The following is a 19,724-nucleotide window of genomic DNA, read 5'->3' on the forward strand; positions in this document are numbered from 1 at the left end:
TAAAGGGCTGCCTCCATAGTCCACCCACACACACACACACACACACACAATCATACCAGGGTTGCCTTCACTTATCTCCTCTCGGATGTACATGCCACATTCCCGGAAAAAAGGGGGATTTTTGGGAGCAGGCTGCACGAGAAAAAGAGATTTCTTTTTTATCCATCGTGGATGGACAGCAGTGTGATTGCAGTCCAGAGAGAACCTAAGCTTAGCATCCCTCCATTTCATTACAAAGTTTTAGCAAACTCTCTGCCCAGACGGACCATACTGTGGTCCTCAAACAGGCCATCACCATCTAAACCACTACATGGATAGAGGGTGCACTGCAATGAGCATCAGCGCAACAAAAAAAAAAAAACAATTTGGACAATCCCCTCCAAATACAATTAAGATAAGCCCCTCTTTAATGTTGCATGATACTAAGTGACCTAAATCCATGCGTCGGCCTGTATAGGTTTTATGTGTCACTGAAATGTATGCACGTTTGGTGTAATCTGTAATCCTAATAACAAAACAGCTGAATTGTAACTAATTGAATTTAAACACAAGCTGTCTCATGGGACACCTCATAGACAATTGAAACAGCCAATATTAACAACCAAATTAGGAGAACAATAGCCTACTGGGTTTATAGTTAGAGTAAAGTGCACTACATTTGTCTGCAAGACAGCACTACTGAACTAGTGTTCTTAGAACAGCAGGAGGCCGGGTCGATTGAACCCGTTTGCTCACATTCTGCTTTTATCTCTGCATGGTGCACGCATGATGAAAATGGAGAAAATCTTGGTGGGCATTTTTACACCATCACATTTCTAATGCCACAACCGATAAATTATACATTCAGAAATGAGGTTAGAACGCTGACAAAGACTCTGACCTGAAGGAATTGCATGGATGTAAACCAAATGCAAAAAGAGACTAACTTTATGGGAAGGGCAAAACTGGCCTAGGAACCAGCTAAAATGTAGGTTTCGGTGAGGGGGCGTTTCAAGGAGGTAGGCCAGATAATACCACTTGTTAACGTGAGTAACATTTTTTGGCATCAGTGACCTCAAGATGCTAACAAGTTTGAGGAGAAGGCAATGAGAGTGATTTGGTGTGTTACTTACCATTGAGACCATTCGGAATACTTCTGTGGTGATGTGGAGCCGAGAGGTCATCCATAGACCTCCTTATGGTCGTCCCCACTTTGGTCTCCCCAGTTTTGTGTGCGTGATTGTGGTGGTGGTCCGGACTGCCCGCACTTCCCGTGCTGGAGGTGCTGCTCCCGTCTCCCACGTCTCGAACGTTGTTCGTCCCCCCATTCAGGTTGGTCAAGCTCGACTGGCTGTCGATGGAGCTTCGTGACCCCGCTCCATTCCTCTCCTCGTCCAGCATGAGGATGATTTCTTTCAAGTCCGAATTCTCACGCACCATGCTCTCTTGGCTGACCTCGAGCTCCTTGAGCTTTTGCTGGTACAGGCCCACCTCTTTCCACATGGCGCTCGCCGTGTACCTGCCAAAGCGCTGCCACTCCCGTGACAGTTTCTTGCCCTTCTGCCTGTCATCGTCCAAGAAACAGCAGAGCTCCCGGAGCTCGTGGTTGTCATCCTGAAGTTTCTGGTTGATCTCTTTCAGATTTCGAATCTCGTGCAAATGCACCTGCAGCCGACGATTGACATCTTTCATCATGTTGCCGTGTTCTATCATTAAGTTCATTTTCTCGCTGTCCACCTTTCTCAGTCTTTTGACCAGATCCTCCTTGCTGCATCTTAATAGTTCATCGTCTGAAACCTTACTAAGGTCATCCCTTAGTCCGTCAGTGCAATTTTTCGCCATATCCTCGGGTAGGCTAATATTTATTTCCACGGTCCGCGTTAGAACAGTTATCCGAGCCTCAACTGAGTCATTGTAACGGAATGCAAATACATGCTAATCTGTTGCACAGTTTCACTCAAAATCATCAGATCACACTAACCAAGTTACAACAACTCCACGGAATCTATGATCTTGATTGACGACTTTCACCCGTATCAACCGTTCCCTCCCACCCACGTCCAGCCAGTCGTGTCGAATGTTGCTTGGGTTAACTAATTTAAAACACTCTACAGTTTGTTGGACTATATTGCGATATTTTATGATTATATCATAAAACAATAGTTAAAACGCTCGATATCTTAACGTAAAAATGAGGTTTTCGAGTCATAACGTTGGCTCCATCATTGTAAGAGCCCTAACGTCAACGTTAGCAAATGTCACTGTGTGGTGGAGATATTCTCTGTAGCATGTGCAGATAATTCTAGGACGCCAGTAGCTCTAAAATATCTAGGCTTACCAGACATGAAATCAGCAAATATTTTTTTGTAAAATCCACGTTGGAGTATCCCACTGTAAACGTTAAATCACGAAGGCGCAATGTGATTGCACTTTTGAAAATTCCATGTTCATTCCAGGCAAGAAAGGAACGCTCCGAAGACCATACACGCTCAAGCAGCCTTCAGGCTTCTCCTCCGTGAGGGGTAAACGTAGGGGGATTGAATCCTTTCCCGGTTAGGAATTAGCGCAGTCCTCCCCCGCTTCCAAAGGATTGGTTTGAAATCATTCAAGAGGATTTTGGCCAAGACGGCCAATCAAGACGAAGGCAAAGAGTCTGAGCAGGTACTCAGATGAAAAGTATGGTCAAGCCTATCCTTCGCTTGGCGCTGCCTTCTTAAAGGGCCAGTAGGCAAAAATTGACTGAAAAGTACACCTGCTCTCTAACCAATTAGTGCAGATGTAATGAATATAATAATGTGTTCCAACAGGTAGGTTATGTCTTAACAGTTATCTTTATAGAACAGTATATAACCATGTTTAATCTTTACTGGGATATAGCCTATATGTGGATTAGGTAGTATGCACTGACAACTGAATCCTTTCCTTCCTCTTCTGAGAGAGTGATCTTAGAATTTGGAGATATAGGCATGGTGTTCCATGAAAACTATGTGGACGGCTGGCTTAAGAAGTAGAACTTCCCCAACTGAGGGAACATTAACAGTATACATTCACTGAACTGAAATTTGTTTCCATGTAGGCCTACAAACTAGCCTGGTAACTAGAAGAAAAAAACATTAAAACTATGAAATCCTAACTGGAACATTTCATCAAGACATAACGATAATGCAATTAATGACTGTTCCATGTGTAAAAGTCTACAATATGGTACAGTTCAGCCAATATTATTATTAGCCATGCCAAATTGGCATATGCTTGAGACAAAAGACAATTCAAGATATAAATAATAAAAAAAGAAAATGTATTTCTGTTTTTTTCTTGGTCAAGCCCACATTTGGCATACATAATGATGGGCTTAACTATGTCCACCACGACTCGTCAGTTAAGAATATTCTAAATATATATCATACAACATTTTGCTAGTTAAAAGCTAAATTCAGTGATCTCTGCATGAATTTATCCTTAGGTATTAAGATATCAACAAACTCTCAATTTGTTTTTGTTTTTTTGCTGTAGGCCTATTTCGAGGTGTTGATGAAATTACAAACCCCTTGAGAACACCCCCATCTAGTGGGCATTGGTGAGATTTACATTGTTGTTGAATCGGTCTTCGGAAACAGCTGACAGTTCTTTTACATTAGGCTACGGATTTTCACAATCTCGATCAGAAATTTAAATATCCCGATTTATCATTGCATTTTACTAATAGTAATTTATACACACTTGAAAATGAAACCAAGACTCGTAAGTATGTCATAAATTACCATTATTAGTTACAGTTTTAATTCCAAAACATACCACCAGGGCGGACTGACTGGCTCCATAGCTCAGTGGTTAGAGCACTGGTCTTGTAAACCAGGGGTCGCGAGTTCGATCCTCGCTGGGGCCTGTTTACAGCTTTTTCACCAGTGAAAATTGAACTATAAACTTACAATGGTATGACTGCACAGTGAATGTGCAGCAGCGACAGACTGATTTCAGATAGTGGCTAGCTGGTAACCCATAGGCAAGCTGACATCAGGGCGAGGAGCAGGGAGGATATGAATCGCTGTTGCTCGTCTTATCTGATTTGACACATAATGACACTGGTGAAGTTTCAGTGTTAGGCCCATTCACTTGTGGATTTGACATTGTCTATTATATATCCAAAGACAAACACAGCTGTAATAGGAAGACAGTTAAGAATACAGCTATACGAAAACAAGAAAATCAATCTTAAATGTTTTTTGTAAATATATTTTATTACAAATAAATCTAGACATACTGTAGACATATTATTAAAGGTAAACTATGCAGGTTTAGGTATTTTTGGCGACTGTAGAGCTCCCTCTAGAGTCTGTATATATTTATATTTTACTCTGCTGTTGTAAAAAGCAAACTTCTTGTGACTTATCCCCCCTGTACACAATGAAAATGCTTTTGCTGTGGAAGTGAAGGATTATCAACAGAGCAGATCTCCAAAGAGCTATCTACTGACAAGGTAATGTTTGAAGATTCTCACGAGATTTGCATTCTTGAAGTTGCATTCCTGGTTTTCTTGGTAGCGACTCGCTACCTCTATGCTGTATAGCTATGCTAGGTGAAAGATTCGCCTATTACACGTTTGTCAACCATCAAATTGGCTTCATAAAGGTGAAAATCTTGCATAGTGCACTTTTAAGTTTAATTGGGTAATTCAATTAAATTGTTCAGTCTCATACATTAATTCAGGCATAAAACATTCAAGAACTAAGTGCCCAATGCAGGAAATGAAAACATGAAGACTTGGCTGGTAACTCAATGATCATTAATCAAATCAACTCTCAATGATCAAATGCCATTAAAAAAAATCTCTAAACTAGATAAAAGTACCACCCACATAAAAATACATAGAAAGATGGTTGATTAATAAGAGTTCTATTCAGAAGTGTTAGTGTATCACATATGGAGGAGTTTGTGACATAGCCATCTTTAATTACATTTATTTGACATTGTATATTACATTTCTTACATAATTACATAATTAAATACATCATTGTATGTGTCAATCTATTAAAAATTATATATATATCTTGAATACATATAAAATTATATTTATCTTGAATTTCCCCTTGGGGATTAATAAAGTATCTATCTATCTATCTATATATATATATATAATAATTCCACAACAGCCTGCCAGTCTGTCAAGACAGTGTTTGTCCAGGCTTGGAGGGTCATGCACTGCTGCAGTGTTTGTCCATGCTTGGAGGGTCATGCACTGCCGCAGTGTTTGATGGTGCATATTTATCTATCTATCTATATATATAATAATTCCACAACAGCCTGCCAGTCTGTCAAGACAGTGTTTGTCCAGGCTTGGAGGGTCATGCACTGCCGCAGTGTTTGTCCAGGCTTGGAGGGTCATGCACTGCCGCAGTGTTTGTCCAGGCTTGGAGGGTCATGCACTGCCGCAGTGTTTGATGGTGCACATCACCCCGCCCTCCGGGCGCAGTGTCCCAGTGTCCAGGATGGCAAAAGACTGCCCGGGCACCAGGCTGAAGTCGAATCTCTGCAGCAGTTTAGCCAATGCGACCTTTGCCTCCATCTGTACACAAACATGGAATTTATTAGATTAGATTATATTAGGTTACCACCGGTACCTTTATTGTCATTGTGCAGAGTACAAGTACAAAGACAACAACATGCAGTTTGTGTCTAACCAGAAGTGCAAAAAATCAGAAAAGTGCGATGTGATATACAAAGTATAGACAGGTGGTGCACAGACAGGACAGGATATATAGTGCATTGTAGACAGTATAAGTATACACTTGCATACAACTGTCTACACTGATTGACTGTTGATATTTATTATGTAACGTGACTTTGAAGTGTGTGTGTGTGTGTGTGTGTGTGTGTGTGTGTGTGTGCGTGTGTTTCACCTGGGAAAAATTTTGCCCGAGGCAGGACCGTGGACCCAAAGCAAAGGGATAGTAGCAAAAATAAGGCCTTGGAGAATAAAGTACAAAATAATTTGTTTAGTTTCTAAAGTTTGCTTCAAAGTTTATTGTGTATTCAATTATAAACTACACCGAGTTCTTACTTGGGAGCATTCAAGTTAAATCTCTCTGGATCGAATCTCTCTGGATCTTTGAAGAATTTGTCCAACCTTGAACTCACATACGAACTTAACTACAAAAACAAGTTGAAAATGTTACAAAACATCCGTTACAAAACAAGTCTGTCATATAAAATCATTCAGGATGGTGTAATTGGACTATCAACTCTGACTTTCACTGAGACTTCCATTTAAGACTTTCAATAAAACCTTTGTGAGAATTTTCAAAGAGGTTTCCATCGAGGCATTCAATGAATTTCTAATTTGTGACTTTCAATGAAACTTTCAATGGTCTCTCAGTCTAAGACTGAAACTGAATCCATGCCAAAGTATGTTTCAAGATGGCAATAAGAACTTGACACTCACTATAACACTACATCCTGCTGGGACCTTAATGCCATTAATGACCGTGTCCTCTACCAGCCAGCGAGAGGTGCCAGGAGCAGTTGGGTATAACCTCAGAGTCTCTTTCAGCACCTATGGACATTTACAGACATATCTTCAGAACTTATGAAGATACAGAATGAATTAAAACAGTGTGATTAGACAAAAGAGTTGAGAATTTAGCAGCTAGCCAACAAGGTCCAAGTGCATGATAATCCAGACTCAAATAATAATCTATGAATAATAATCTATGATAATTATGTTTATGTTTCTGGTTCTAACATACACTTCCGTCCAAAGTGTAATACAATGATATCAATAAACATTATATTAAGCATTAAAATGAACAGTTTATAGTGAAGGCAAATTACTTAAATGTAAGAAATAGCAATAAAATTAACACACTAAATAGAATTAACAGAATACTCTTTTAAAATAATATTAATATTTTGCAACAAATCATGATTTTATATTATTTTGTGCAATTACACATTAGTGGTCATGTTAGATAGACCTATTTAATTCTTAATTGACAAATGTTTCTTGGAATCTGTATACTGTCATCCCAACTAATATATAATGTATTATGTCATCCCAACAGGTATAGTGTAAATGACCTGGGTTAAATAGGTGAGATTTCCTAGGTCCTCATAGCTGATTTCCTGTTTCATCCCAAGGACTTCATCCACTTCCTCCTTCAGCCTGAGATGGGGAGCACATTTATTAGTGTCTTTAACACTTTTAAAACCATTAGTTACCTTTGTATTATGTATGAGCTTACTTATAACGCCTTCATACCTCTGTAGTATCTCAGGATGTCTTCCAAGTTCCATGATGGCAAATGACAGCTGATTAGCCGTTGTTTCTTGGCCTTAATATACACAATAATCAGCTGACTGATGCATAGAAACATGGGTGATTATATTGCTCAATTAAATTTATTTTCAATGTAACACGATAGTCACCTGCTATGAAAAATGTGACAAAGTTGTCGAGCATGATTTCTTCATCATCATCATCTTTGTTTTCCTCTGTGAAGATAAAACAAAGTTAAGATAGATTGTTACATAGCCAGCCCTTAAAAACAACTTTTTATCTTTTTAAATTCTCACACACTAATACGAATGTGCTGGGCCAGTTGAAGTTGCAGCATACTCAGTATATAAACACTGATATGTACACAAAGTATATTAATACTGATATGTAAACAAAGTATATTAATACTGACATGTACACAAAGTATATTAATACTGATATGTACACAAAGTATATTAATACTGACACGTACACAAATTGTAATTACCTGCGGATTTGAGAATCTGTGTTAGAATGTCCATAGGCACATCGTCTCCAGCCTGTATAGCCCTTCTTCTCTCGTTTATCCAGGCAGCTCCTGTATCACGGAGAAGCTGTGCAGCTTCCCTGATCTCCCGCACCACCTGCCTGTTCTTGTACCAATACTGAAAGAAGATTTGAAAGAAGTTTTAGGGGCAGCCGTGGCCTACTGGTTAGTGCTTCAGACTTCTAACCGGAGGGTTGCCGGTTCGAACCCCGACCAGTAGGCACGGCTGAAGTGCCCTTGAGCAAGGCATCTAACCCCTCACTGCTCCCTGAGCGCCGCTGTTGTTGCAGACAGCTCACTGCACCGGGATTAGTGTGTGCTTCACCTCCCTGTGTGTACACTGTGTGCTGAGTGTGTTTCACTAATTCACGGATTGGGATAAATGTAGAGACCAAATTTCCCTCACGGGATCAAAAGAGTATATATACTTATATACTTAGTTTTCATTAACTATAATAACCCTGGTCTAGACAGTGATCCACACTGAATACTGTTACTTTGAGTAGACAAAGGAGGGTTCTCCGCGCTTCTGTCGTTTGACGACAATCCGGTGCAACCAGGCCAGGACAGATATTTTGGAGAAAAGGAGAGATGCCGGTGCAGTTCAGATGTCTTCTTAATTTTCTTTATTCTTTTACTGTTACTTTTATGCTGTAATAAAGATGACAAAACCCAATCTATCCACTGTTTCCTCCAAATCCAGAATGTCTCTTGCAGGCACTTTAGGTCTCCTCAGCCCTTATATCAAGCCACATGCGAAGATACCTGGGTGTTATCCTTGATTCTGAGCTTTGCCTTGACAAACAAATGTCTTATGTTGTTGAAATTAATATCACCTCTAGCGCGTCGTGCCTCACAATGCCCCTTAGCTGTTCTAAAATCAGTGTAACCTACAGCCTCTCAGGGCTTGTTGCTTAATTTTCTGCCATAACAAGATATGTATTTTGGAAGTTATTCACACCTTTATTACATCACAGATTATTGTAATTCCCTTTACCAAGGCCTCTTCCTGTCCCTACTAACACGTGTACGGGTGGTCCATAACGATAGTCCAGAATTTGCTTTACTTATTTACTTGTGACAATGCAATTTCATAAGTCTTCAACAGTTATATAATTTGCTGTGCAATGCCAGGAAATATTACTTGCTTGGTTTCTCCCATGCAACTGTGATATCTTACCTGAAAGATTGGATCTCGGATGTAATACACCATGCCCTTAAGACATAACTCGATGGCTTGTGGGAATTTGGAGTCCATGACGTTGAGCAAGTCTAAGTCAACTCCAAAAGCAACCTTCATGGATATCATGACAATCATGACATGTTACTGAAAAATCTGTGAAAGACCCTGATCTAGTTTACATACCTAAGAAGGTTAGCAAAGTAAGATGTTGTAAATTTACTGTTAATTTAGTAAATAACACTGTTATTTTTGGATGATATTCTGCACACTAGTTTGGAGTAAATGTGCTCCATCATTTCAAACTCCTTGACATCAAGATATTGGACTAAATCAAGAGGTAAAATATTAACTAATCAAATATCAAACTGTCGGACAGATTTTATTTCCCACATAGGGCTAAAAGAGGCAGTAAGTGACCTTTGTGATCACATCCAGGGTGAAGGAGTTGACAAGCTTGTGCATGTGTGCAGCCTGCTGGCTCTCAGCATACTCATCCAGTTTGGTCATCAGGCGCTCCGCTCTCTCGTTGAACGTAGACATCAGACCCCGTAAGTATCTAAATATCATGGCATCATAGATTTTAGAGTGCTCAACAAACCCTTCAGAATCATTTACACTAAATAAAGCAATCTTACTATGCAGTCGATTGGAAAAATAACTTGTTAGACACCATGGTCATCAACGTGATGGGTTCAATACCCAAGCAATAGGCATAATATTTGTCAGAACTAGCTGTACCATAAGTTGCAGTAGATATTTGTTTTAAACGAGTGGGTGAATGATTCACATTGTACTACTTACACACTACTAAATGCAGGATCCATGATTCTGCGCTGCTTGTACCACATATCATGGTTCATGGCGGTCACCAGGCCATTTCCAAGGAATCTAACAGAGAGCAGTTAAGATTGTTTACCATTGCATTCTAAAGGGTCCACAGCAGTTGAAATAACTGTAAAGGATGGTTTCCTAGACATGGATTAGGAATAGTCCAAAACTAAAAAAGAATTCCATTGAAGATCTCCACTGAAAAAGAGCCTCTAGTCTGTACTAGGCTTCTGGAAAACAGGCCCGAAATGTCTCCTACACATCTAACTGTTTCATTTCATCAAACAGAGGATGACACTGAACAAGATTGACACAGAAAGAGAGTACTGACAGTCAGGTATGCAGATATATAGAGCAATGCAAATAAATAGCATGAACTCATTGCCCATGTTTACACCACACTGTTAGAGTATAATGAACTCTGCTGCAGTTGGCCTTGAAATCGAGTTATATCAGTGGAGTTCAATCTCGCTATGTATGTTGCTGGGCTAAGTTGATTCCTCTCCATGTGAAAATAGCCTCAATTGGTTTGTCAAGCAGAGAAATGCGTAGGTAGTTTGAGTGATTACATCGCTGCCTGCCCTTTCGCGGGCCTACCCACGGTCACACGGTTGAATAAAAATGACAACCTTTTCCTTCGGTATGAGTCAGAGTCTACCAAACAAGCCACAGGTTTAAAATAATGCCCTAATTAAATCAATCTCATGTGTTAACATGGTTAATCGTAGATGGTGGTGGCATATCATTTGAGCAAGCAGTGAACTGAAAACAATGGGCTGTGAATAGTCTTTATGGTGAATGTGGGTGAGGATTGTCAATGTAGTTTAGGGAGTCAAACAAAAAAGTTCTGATGCTCCACCGCTTCTAATGAAAAGTTTTAAAACTGTGTGATTTTGTGATCAGTCATGCACTGACAACACCAAAGGAGCATAACGTATAACTGAAGAATGATTGGATTTGGTGCTTTCTATTGGCCCCCAATGAGTCATATATGCTAAATATACAGTCCTCCTTTCTGGCAAAAGGCTGTTGATATGTGAACTCAATAGCCAATTAAATTATAGGCTACCCTCTTCTTGCATGTTCCTAAAACAATTTGTTGACTGACTGGAAAAAAAGTACGGCCCAGTCCAAGCCACCTTCACTTGTTTTTTTATATGTACATACTGGGCAGCCACCTAAACCAATAGCCTTTCACACCTTCAGCCGCAGGTGCTAACTGGTGCCACCTGGGGGCTGTCTTGGTGCTACTGATTTCAGGCCCAACCTAAACGTTCGGCCACTTGGTGCTAGAGAGGGGCTAGAGGAGGTGTCAAGGTGAAGGCGGGGTCAACCCGTTGTTGTGTGTGGAGTTTTTAGGGATAGCGGTAATGGTTACGTCCGTGTTAAAGATGTCCAGAGGTCGCCATTAAACAGCTTCAGGTGATACAAAATGCAGCAGCTAGGACTCTAACAAAAACTAAAAGAACTGATCACATTACTCCAATTCTTAAGTCCTTGCACTGGCTTCCAGTAAGTCACAGAATTGACTTTAAAGCACTATTGCTTGTTTATAAATCAGTAAATGGAGCAGGACCTAAATACTTGTCAGACATGCTTCAGCAGTACACACCTTCTCGTCCTCTCAGGTCCCAGGTGAAAAACCTGCTAGTAAAACCTACAGTTAGAACTAAACATGGTGAAGCAGCTTTTAGCTGCTATGCGGCTCAGCTGTGGAACCAACTTTCGGATGACATTAAAAAGGCCCCAACTGTAGCCAGTTTTAAATCTAGACTTAAGACCAAACTGTTCTCAGATGCTTTCTGCTAACTGTGCCGAGTTACAAATTCTGAATCTGCCTTGATAATTATTCTACTTTGTCTTTTATTACTTTTTTTTACTACTTTTGCCTTTGTTTTTGCTTACTAATTAATCTTTATTTTTAAATGATTTTACCTTGTGTTTTATGTTTTCTTTTTATTATGATCTTTACCTTTTAACTATTCTTTGACTATATTGCCTTTCTATGCTTTTATTTGTTATTATTGTTTGGTTTTGTTTATGTAAAGCACATTGAATGACCTCTGTGTATGAAATGTGCTATATAAATAAACTTGACTTGACTTGACTTGACATGTAGCACAGTAAAAAGTGAACTTATGAGCTAACTAACATAGGCAAGCGTCCCGCTAAATTATTCCTGCCAGTGTGCTTTATGATGTCAACTGCTATATCAATAGTGTGGAATACTTTTGAGAACTATGCATGGGATAGGCGACTTTCTGCTAATGTGCTTATCCTGTTTAAAAATGGGCGGTATTGGCGACCAAAAGCGGGGATGTGTTGAGGTGTAATAGCCTGACTGTCTGAACGCAATGGCCTCAGGGATATGAGGCTTGTAGACCAGGGGGGTATTTCAAGTACGTAGTTTAGTGACAAACCTGGGTAAGTTAACTCAGAGTAGTGGTAAACCTCCTATAACAAGAGCCCTATGGCATTGTTTTGTTAGGAGAATGCCATACAGCTCTTCTATTAGGAGGTTAACCACTTACTCTGAGTTCACTTACCAAGGTTTGTCACCAAACCACGTACTTGGAATACCTCCTAGGTGGCCTCCAAATGACCTTAGCCCGTGTCAGCCTGGCCTGACTCGACGGTCTGAAGCTGGCTAATGTGAGGTGGGCAGGCCTTAGGCGAAGAACTAGCTTTTCAGGCTGTATTTGAATATGCACAGTATGATGAGACTTTTCAATACATTACCTTCTACCAAATAAGGAGAAAAGGCGTTTGTACACAAAAGGGTCTTTGGGATACTTCGGTGACATTAAGAATTCCTGTGAGCATAAAAAGTTTAACAGTTAAAATCTGTTTTCTGGAGACATGTGCTATGAGAAAATGTTTGTTACCTTGGTTGCCTCAGGACAAGAAACAATGAAAAATACACTATGCAGGCTGTTCACTCTGCAAACAGGGCCATACTTGTCAGTCCTACAACATTAAGATAAGTAGAACACATGATTAGGGTTAGACAGCTAGATGCCATTTCCATTCAGATTCCGATCAGACTACCCACACGTCTATTTAGAATTATTGAATATTTGACAATCATTTTAAGGAATTGTGGCACCTTTCAGTTTTCAAACTCTGATAAACAGAAGTATTAATAAATGAGACTCATTCCAGAATGGTTGAATGCTTAAAGAATGTCACAATACCCTGAATAATTGGTCAAGTAGCGTGCATTGCCTAATAAAATTAGGTTCACATTGAACGACTATGCCCATTGGACTGTCTATGGATGTAAGGGAATGCAAAAATGGAAATGATGTGTGTTTAGTGTTTTTAAGAGATCTTATAGAGCTTGACTAATTGCATTGGACATCAGAGTTAGGTTACATGGCACATGATGACATGCAGACAGATTATCACGTCGCCTTGGTATATTCACTTGGACACAGGAAGGTGTTGGGGGCAAAAAGGTTGAAATTGTGCACAACTATAGGTCTATAAACGTTTGACATTAGGCCTTACAACGTTTGACATTAAGCCTACAACGTTGTAAACCTGCAGTAGGCAATAGATACCAGCGTCAGAACTGTCCTCATTGCACTTTAAAACAATGCCAAAGTCTGACGAAATGTTGTAAGCGAGTAGCTTAGCAGTTAACACGTCAAGAAAAAAAGAATAAGACGTCCACACACACAAAAGCCGAACGTGCAAGTTTGACCATTAAATTTGCGCTTACCATTCTAAAAATCTTTGATTGATATGACGGCCAGGGGTTCTGGTCTCTGCCAATATAGTTGGCAAATGTCCAAGTAGGAAGCTGTAAAGAAATCAGAAACATATCAACACAAGAACCTAGAACTGCGGTCTTCCACGTAAATAGATGTAATGTTAGGCTAGGCTCTACTTCTTTGTAGGCTAAATGTGAAATGCGTCACTTACTTATCTCTTGGTGGTCCTGGGATATGATCGTACTTTCGATGAACATGTTTTATGTAAAGTAAGTAGCAAACAAATGCTATAAAAAGAACTGCAAGTAGTAGCAATAACACATTTCCAACCCATCCGGTAAGTTTGAGAATAAGAGTCATTTTCTCTTGACGTGTTTGTTGTGCAGCCTCTACTCTAGTGAGCCAACCAGTCATAGCCTACAGATACTGTAGACTAAAAGCCATTCTGTCAGTTGCGTAACAACAGATAGATATCTATACCAAAGGTAGGCCTACTTAGACAAAGACTGTAAATGAAATTCCACGTAGTCTATGTAGGGCTACAACCACGTGAAAGAGTATGAAAAACATGGAAAAGGTGAATTATGCATCAGACAAAAACCTTCATAAGCGACTTAGTTGATGTAGCAAAACAAAAACAGTAATGCACTAACATTGTAGGAGTTTCAGAAAGTTCTGTAGTGCATTTTAGGAAAACCAACCAAATTAAAATAGCCTACTGGTGTTTTTGTTGAATAACTGTTAATGTTGCTATTGAAATACAGTTTTAATATAGCCGGAAGAGGTGATGGCGGGCCCGAGCACCTGCGATTCTGCAACCCCGTGACATTTCGGAATCCAACACCTTACATGTGGTGCCTATGTCAAATGTGACCCTGCAAGGCGAAACCAGTCGTTTTGCACACGGTGCTATTTTGAGAAAATCCACAATAAACAAACGTACAGGTTAAAATGTCGAATTTCATGTTTTCGCATAATTCGACAGTATACAGTCTACACTTTAATATTGTGAACAAATTTCACAGATAAACATTCGTTTTGACTGTTAAACCCTTACTTTATTTAGGTGAAGATTCAACACATTAGCAGTCATTCCCTGTCCACGCCGCTATAAGGTTTTACGGTAGGGAATACGGTAGAGCTAATTTACTCATTAGGCTACTCATTTACTCGTTACGCAGTGTGTCAGCTCTATATCGTTCTTGGCAGATGTAATCGAATATAAATGTGAAAGACTTGCCTTTCAGGACACGAACGGTCAAAAGCACGAACTTTTAGAAATATCCTGGCGTCATTTTAGGGACCAGGATAAGTTTTCCATTGAAGTAGGCTAGGCTAGCACATAAGATAGATAGATACTTTATTGATCCCCAAGGGGAAAAGTAGGCTAGGCTATACACAATCTGTGTACACAGAACTTCCTCATTAATTATATTCTTTAGTGACACCTTACGACCGTCCCAGGTATTAACTAGGGGGCAGAAAAAGACTCATTGCACAGTTGAAACTGCATAGTCAGTCATCCGCTTCAAAGTCACGCTACCGTAAGGCTAATCATAGCTGTGCCCTCACACTATCGCATGTGACAATTTACTTAAAAAGGTGATTTTCTCCTCTTCTGGTGTATCGTGACAGGAGAACCATGCCAACTTTGGATGCGGTTATCTTAGCGATACTTTTTGCAATACCCTCGATATACATATCGTTGGAAAGCTTAGTTTATGGCCGTTCGTGTGAGTGCAATAACTGGTGTGTGTGCCATTTTCTCACTTCCTGTTGGGTGTGACGCACATGACCACCCAACCCATTCGTTGTCCACATGCCTACCAACTTGTGTGAATGAAACTACTTGCAGTGTTGCCAACTATTTCCAATGGCAAGTAGCTAAAGCCAGCTCCAAAAGTCGCTAGATGACGTCATGCAATAATTTGCCTATCAATTACGTCATCACATCGTTTTTCCCCCTCAGCCGACAGTCTGTCCTGCATTGACAATGAGCCTACATAAACGAATGCTATAGGTTTTTCTAACTTGTATTGTCGATTTTGAACTATCTGATTTGCTTGTGAATGAAGTTGTAGCCTAGGCTATTTCCTTTGTTCAATGTGGTTGTTGAACGATGCTGGCAACTGGCAAGCGTGCCCCTTTTTCCCTGTAATCATTCCTCTCGTCTCGTTGGCTCTGGTTGCAATCTCACCCGAAGTTGCTGCACCTTCCAATAACGTTGTCTGAGCTGTTAGATCTATAGAACATCTACTTCCGTGTAATAACATGGGCTGATAGGCTACTACATAGGCCAGTCATTACTTTTATAATCATGGGGCAACGCTTTGGGCGAACGTGATGCAATTCACAAACGAAACAGGCATGAGACTCTCACAGCACAGCCAAACTCACTGCTCACTCAGAAGAGTAAAAAGGGACAGTACATCACATCAGAGTATCCAAAGTCTCCAAGAATGCCAGAAAAAGTAGCTAGATTTGTCGCTAGTCGCTTTTTAAAAAGTCGCTGGGGGGGTCTGAAATCTCGCTAGATATGGCGACAAAGTCCCTGAGTTGGCAACACTGACTTAAGACTCAATGACATAAGGGGGCGCTGTGGAGTCCCTGCCCCCACCCCCCAACAAACACACACACACACACACACACACAGAGAGAGAGAGACACTACATATAAAATCAGGTCACCTGTGAGTTCAGCTCAAGGGGGGAGGCGAATTCCCGGAAGTAGAAGAATCAATGTAAGCTGGAGGGACCACTTCTCTGCTAACCCCTTAGAAGCCCATTCATTTTAGGATTTTTTTGAAATACCATAACTTCATATAACATATACCCTGTGCCGATATTGTAGCTTCTGTGTAATCTAAATAAACAATAAAAGGCAAAACAAGACTCGACTACCTCGTACGTAACGTTAGGTTCCCGTAAGAAGAATGTTTAGCATGTCCGGTTGTAGTGAAGCTAACGCACCGTAGGGGGTAGGGCTTTGACTCCGAACTTCGTTATTCGAATATAATTCGATTATTTTTAAAATTAAAGATATTCGAACGAATTTTAGGGATCTCTTAATATTCGAACCTGTAGCCTATGGAGATAATTTCTACAAATGTATTTGGTTGTAAACGTTGTTTTCAATTCAGATTCCGAGGTTTTTTTCACGCCTGGTGAAGTAAAATCGCGAGCTCATTAGCAAGGCTATTATTGGTCATCTGGGCTCCCGTAGGTGACGTTAGCATCCTGGCTGGTTCGCGCTTAGTGAGCTCACACATAGACATAATAGACACTTTTATTTTAAACTTAACCTTCCTCTGATTTTAATCACCTCAGTTATCGATCAAAGCAAACAGGGAAAAGAAATGGCAACACAATCATGAAAAACACTCAAATAAATAGATGTGCAGATACGTCTGAATGAAAAGCAGCACTGGTTGAAGCCTGGAAATATTGTAAACAAAGTAGGCTAACGTTAGCTTAAAGCTTCCCACACAGCAAAAGGACTCCGCGGCGCATCCGCCGCGGAGGTACGACGGCTTCCGGAACGGACCCGCGAAACGGACCCGTATCGGAGTCCAGATGCTCTCAGGAACGGATCCGCTACGAAGGCGGATCGCGGACCCGCCGTGGCTCCGCACTGCATCCACTCCGCATCCGCGATTAAAACCTTACCTCCGCGGCGGGTCCGTTTGGGATCCGCAAATCGATACATACATCCGCCGCGGACCCGCAACGGACTCAAATGCTCATCTGGCCCGGGTCCGTTTTGGACCCGTTTATCTCATTTTCAAAATTCCTTCTGTTCTTGCTGTAGGATAAAACTAGGCAACTATAGGATGAAAGTAAAACTATCACTAGGCCTAGCCTAGGCTACTACAGCAATATAGGCCTACGATTAATCTGCATTGCCTCGTATTTTTAACTTAACAATACTGTCAATAAACCTAACAGAAAAGGTTTAAGTCAAGACATCAATTTACTGTACAAACGTGATCACTACTCAATGGAAATATAAAATGGACATTTATGGAAAGTTACAGGTTATAAGCTATTCTGTTTTTGTTAAGTAGCCTACATTGCCTAGGCTATTTTACATTCATTTTGTGGTCAAAACCTAATTTAGTGCTTTATAGGCCTAGGTCAGTGCAGACATGAAATATTTTATCTAATAGGTTACAACTTCAATGAAATACTGCGCTATGCACAGCTAAAATATCAGAAAATGAATAACTGGTGAATGACAAGAAGTTCAATAAAAAGATTGTTTAATGCTTATTTCTCCTATTACTCCATTTGTGTGGATGGAGGCGGAACACATCTCCTCGTTGCCCGATCCACCGCCGGTTGAAACACCTGATTGCGTGTTTGGTGACCTCAGTGTCCGTGGCAGACCGTGTCACCATGTTTTTCCTCACAGCACCTGTAATCAAACAGACAGATATGTTTATGTTTATGGTATGTAGCATCCAGAGCCAAGTATGCTTACACAATACAATATATGAGATAGGTATTAAGGAGATTAAATTTAAAAAGAAACATGACTTACAAAGCTCCTCTGTTCGCTGCACGTTGAGGGCTGGTGTGGGGGTGGAGGGAGTTGAGGAGGGACTGCCGTTCCTGGCCCATAGTGAGGTGGGCGGTGTGCGAGAGGGGGAACATTTTTTTATTAAATGGTAGTATTAAATTGTAAAATTGTATTAAATTGTAAAAAAATGTATTAAATCTGTTAACCATGACTGATAATACACAGGGGGCCTTTCTATTCACTAATATTTCAGAGATCAGTCCCTACCTTGAGTAACTCTCCGTATGTTAAATGCAGGTGCAGGTGTAGGGAGTTGAGGTGGTGAAGAGTGTTGCGGTCCTGCCCCATGGTGAGGTGCTAAGGGAGATAAATGGTTGTGATCTGTTAACCATGGTAGGCTGAGAGCTACAGGGCCAAACAATGGCAAACAAAAACAAATCTCTGGTCATGCTGGACATGAATTTGTATGTTTCAATATTTTGGTATGCACTCCATGAATGGATTGACATTGAAATCAATGTGTTTCAAAACAATCTGATAATAATGAATGAACTTTTCAGGCAATATTGCATGAATGCAGATGTTTTAACTGACAAAATATTTGGCTGAGATTTTGAAAGTAATGGATAAAGTATGCAGAAAATCTCAGATGGTAATGCAGATGCAATCTGTTGATCTGAAATGTAGTGACTACTGCTGTTAATATAGATGGGGCCACTGTATTCAATATTATTTCAGAGATCAGTCTTTACCTTAACAGTTTTCTCCAGGTTGAGGGGTAGTGACTCAGCTGCCTGGCACTCGGCGAGATGGTGGAGCTGGAGGAATAGATACAAAGAGAGGGGAATGTCTTTAGCACTAAGAATGTTAACCATATCTCTAATATTAATATTATGATTTAGTTATTTCAATGTTAAGAGATTATTACTTACTTTGCCAGTGCAATTGGCTTGGGCTTGAGGCTTCAACTGATATACCAGGCGAGTTGGAAGGTACCTCAGAGATGCAAAGTCACCATTTTCTGGCTCTTCACTGTCATCAGAGTCCCCGAAACGATGGCTGTTACATAACGATATCATTATGGTTATTGCAATCCCAAAATTTCCAAATATATATATATATATATAGTACAAGCATCTCTGGTCTATTTTGGAATGCTACTGGAATGTGTTCACATTACATTTTAACAACCCAGAAAGTATCTTACTTGATCAAGCAAACCCAACAGAGGCAATCGTAACGTTAGATGCTAGAATCCAGCCGATAAAAGTTGACGCTGCAGAACAAACAAAATAGAAGATGGGGACCAAGTTACGTTAGCATAATAAATCACAAACCGATGCCAATAGTTGTCTGAACCGACTTAAACAGTGATTAAAATGCCGAGGCTTTCATTACAAAGATGGCAGATAGACACTAAAGTTACGTATGAGACCAAACTTGGCAAAATGCAAACGTTAATGCACAGCTAGCTAGAGGCTAGGGCTAAACCATTATCAGTGAGTCAACATGCTAAAGTTGTAGGTAGCTATCATAGCAGAGTGCTTCACTGACTTCATTGACTGAAATACCAGTGCCAATATCACCTTAATCAAGGTTTGCATCGCAAACGTGATTTCAATATATGTATAGCACTAATAGACATTAGCAATAACTTATGCAATTGCGCCTAGCAGCATGCTAGCTAGCAGCTTTATGCCG

At 40.3% G+C, this 19,724-nt stretch overlaps 2 protein-coding genes, 1 long non-coding RNA gene and 1 other non-coding gene across 12 annotated transcripts in view; 1 reads left to right on the forward strand and 3 right to left on the reverse strand.

Annotated features, from left to right (window-relative positions):
- The window catches only part of ccdc85cb (coiled-coil domain containing 85C, b), a 37,230-nt gene extending 34,554 nt beyond the window's left edge, over positions 1-2,676 (reverse strand). For 8 of the 9 annotated variants that reach the window (XM_042096514.1, XM_042096521.1, XM_042096520.1 and 5 more), the window contains exon 1: positions 1,113-2,670. In XM_042096514.1, the coding sequence (XP_041952448.1) occupies positions 1,113-1,821 (709 nt within the window). In that variant the 5' untranslated portion in view covers positions 1,822-2,670. Of the gene's footprint in view, positions 1-1,112 lie in introns of all 9 variants that reach the window. The other variant, XM_042096522.1, reaches the window with a different exon arrangement.
- Positions 2,677-3,792: 1,116 nt separating this feature from the next.
- Positions 3,793-3,865, forward strand: trnat-ugu. Its single transcript has one exon. It is a non-coding gene; the product is annotated as a tRNA-Thr (tRNA).
- A 757-nt stretch (positions 3,866-4,622) lies between these two features.
- On the reverse strand, positions 4,623-13,953 carry LOC121712332 (cholesterol 24-hydroxylase-like). Its single transcript, XM_042096513.1, has 15 exons — positions 13,717-13,953; positions 13,514-13,594; positions 12,675-12,756; positions 12,529-12,602; positions 9,763-9,849; positions 9,379-9,517; positions 8,959-9,072; positions 7,740-7,896; positions 7,402-7,467; positions 7,235-7,307; positions 7,054-7,138; positions 6,419-6,529; positions 6,038-6,126; positions 5,877-5,943; positions 4,623-5,542 (listed from the first exon to the last, which is right to left on the reverse strand). The coding sequence occupies exons 1-15, from the start codon at positions 13,917-13,919 to the stop codon at positions 5,396-5,398; spliced, it is 1,575 nt and encodes a 524-aa protein (XP_041952447.1). The 5' UTR covers positions 13,920-13,953; the 3' UTR covers positions 4,623-5,395.
- A 4,389-nt stretch (positions 13,954-18,342) lies between these two features.
- On the reverse strand, positions 18,343-18,996 carry LOC121712016. Its single transcript, XR_006032493.1, has 3 exons — positions 18,956-18,996; positions 18,776-18,841; positions 18,343-18,380 (listed from the first exon to the last, which is right to left on the reverse strand). It is a non-coding gene; the product is annotated as an uncharacterized LOC121712016 (long non-coding RNA).
- Between the last annotated feature and the right edge of the window lie 728 nt (positions 18,997-19,724).

This window comes from Alosa sapidissima, chromosome 6 (genome assembly GCF_018492685.1).
Source record: "Alosa sapidissima isolate fAloSap1 chromosome 6, fAloSap1.pri, whole genome shotgun sequence".
NCBI classification, from domain to species: Eukaryota; Metazoa; Chordata; class Actinopteri; order Clupeiformes; family Clupeidae; genus Alosa; species Alosa sapidissima.

What these genes read in the sequence shown, in the direction of transcription:
- LOC121712332 (XM_042096513.1), bottom strand. Translation starts at nt 13,919, where the DNA reads ATGACTGGTTGGCTCACTAGAGTAGAGGCTGCACAACAAACACGTCAA. An exon ending in CTTGTCCTGAGGCAACCAAG is followed by an intron (nt 12,603 to 12,674) that starts GTAACAAACATT and finishes TTATGCTCACAG; the next exon opens with GAATTCTTAATGTCACCGAA. An exon ending in TGTCACATTTTTCATAGCAG is followed by an intron (nt 7,308 to 7,401) that starts GTGACTATCGTG and finishes GTGTATATTAAG; the next exon opens with GCCAAGAAACAACGGCTAAT.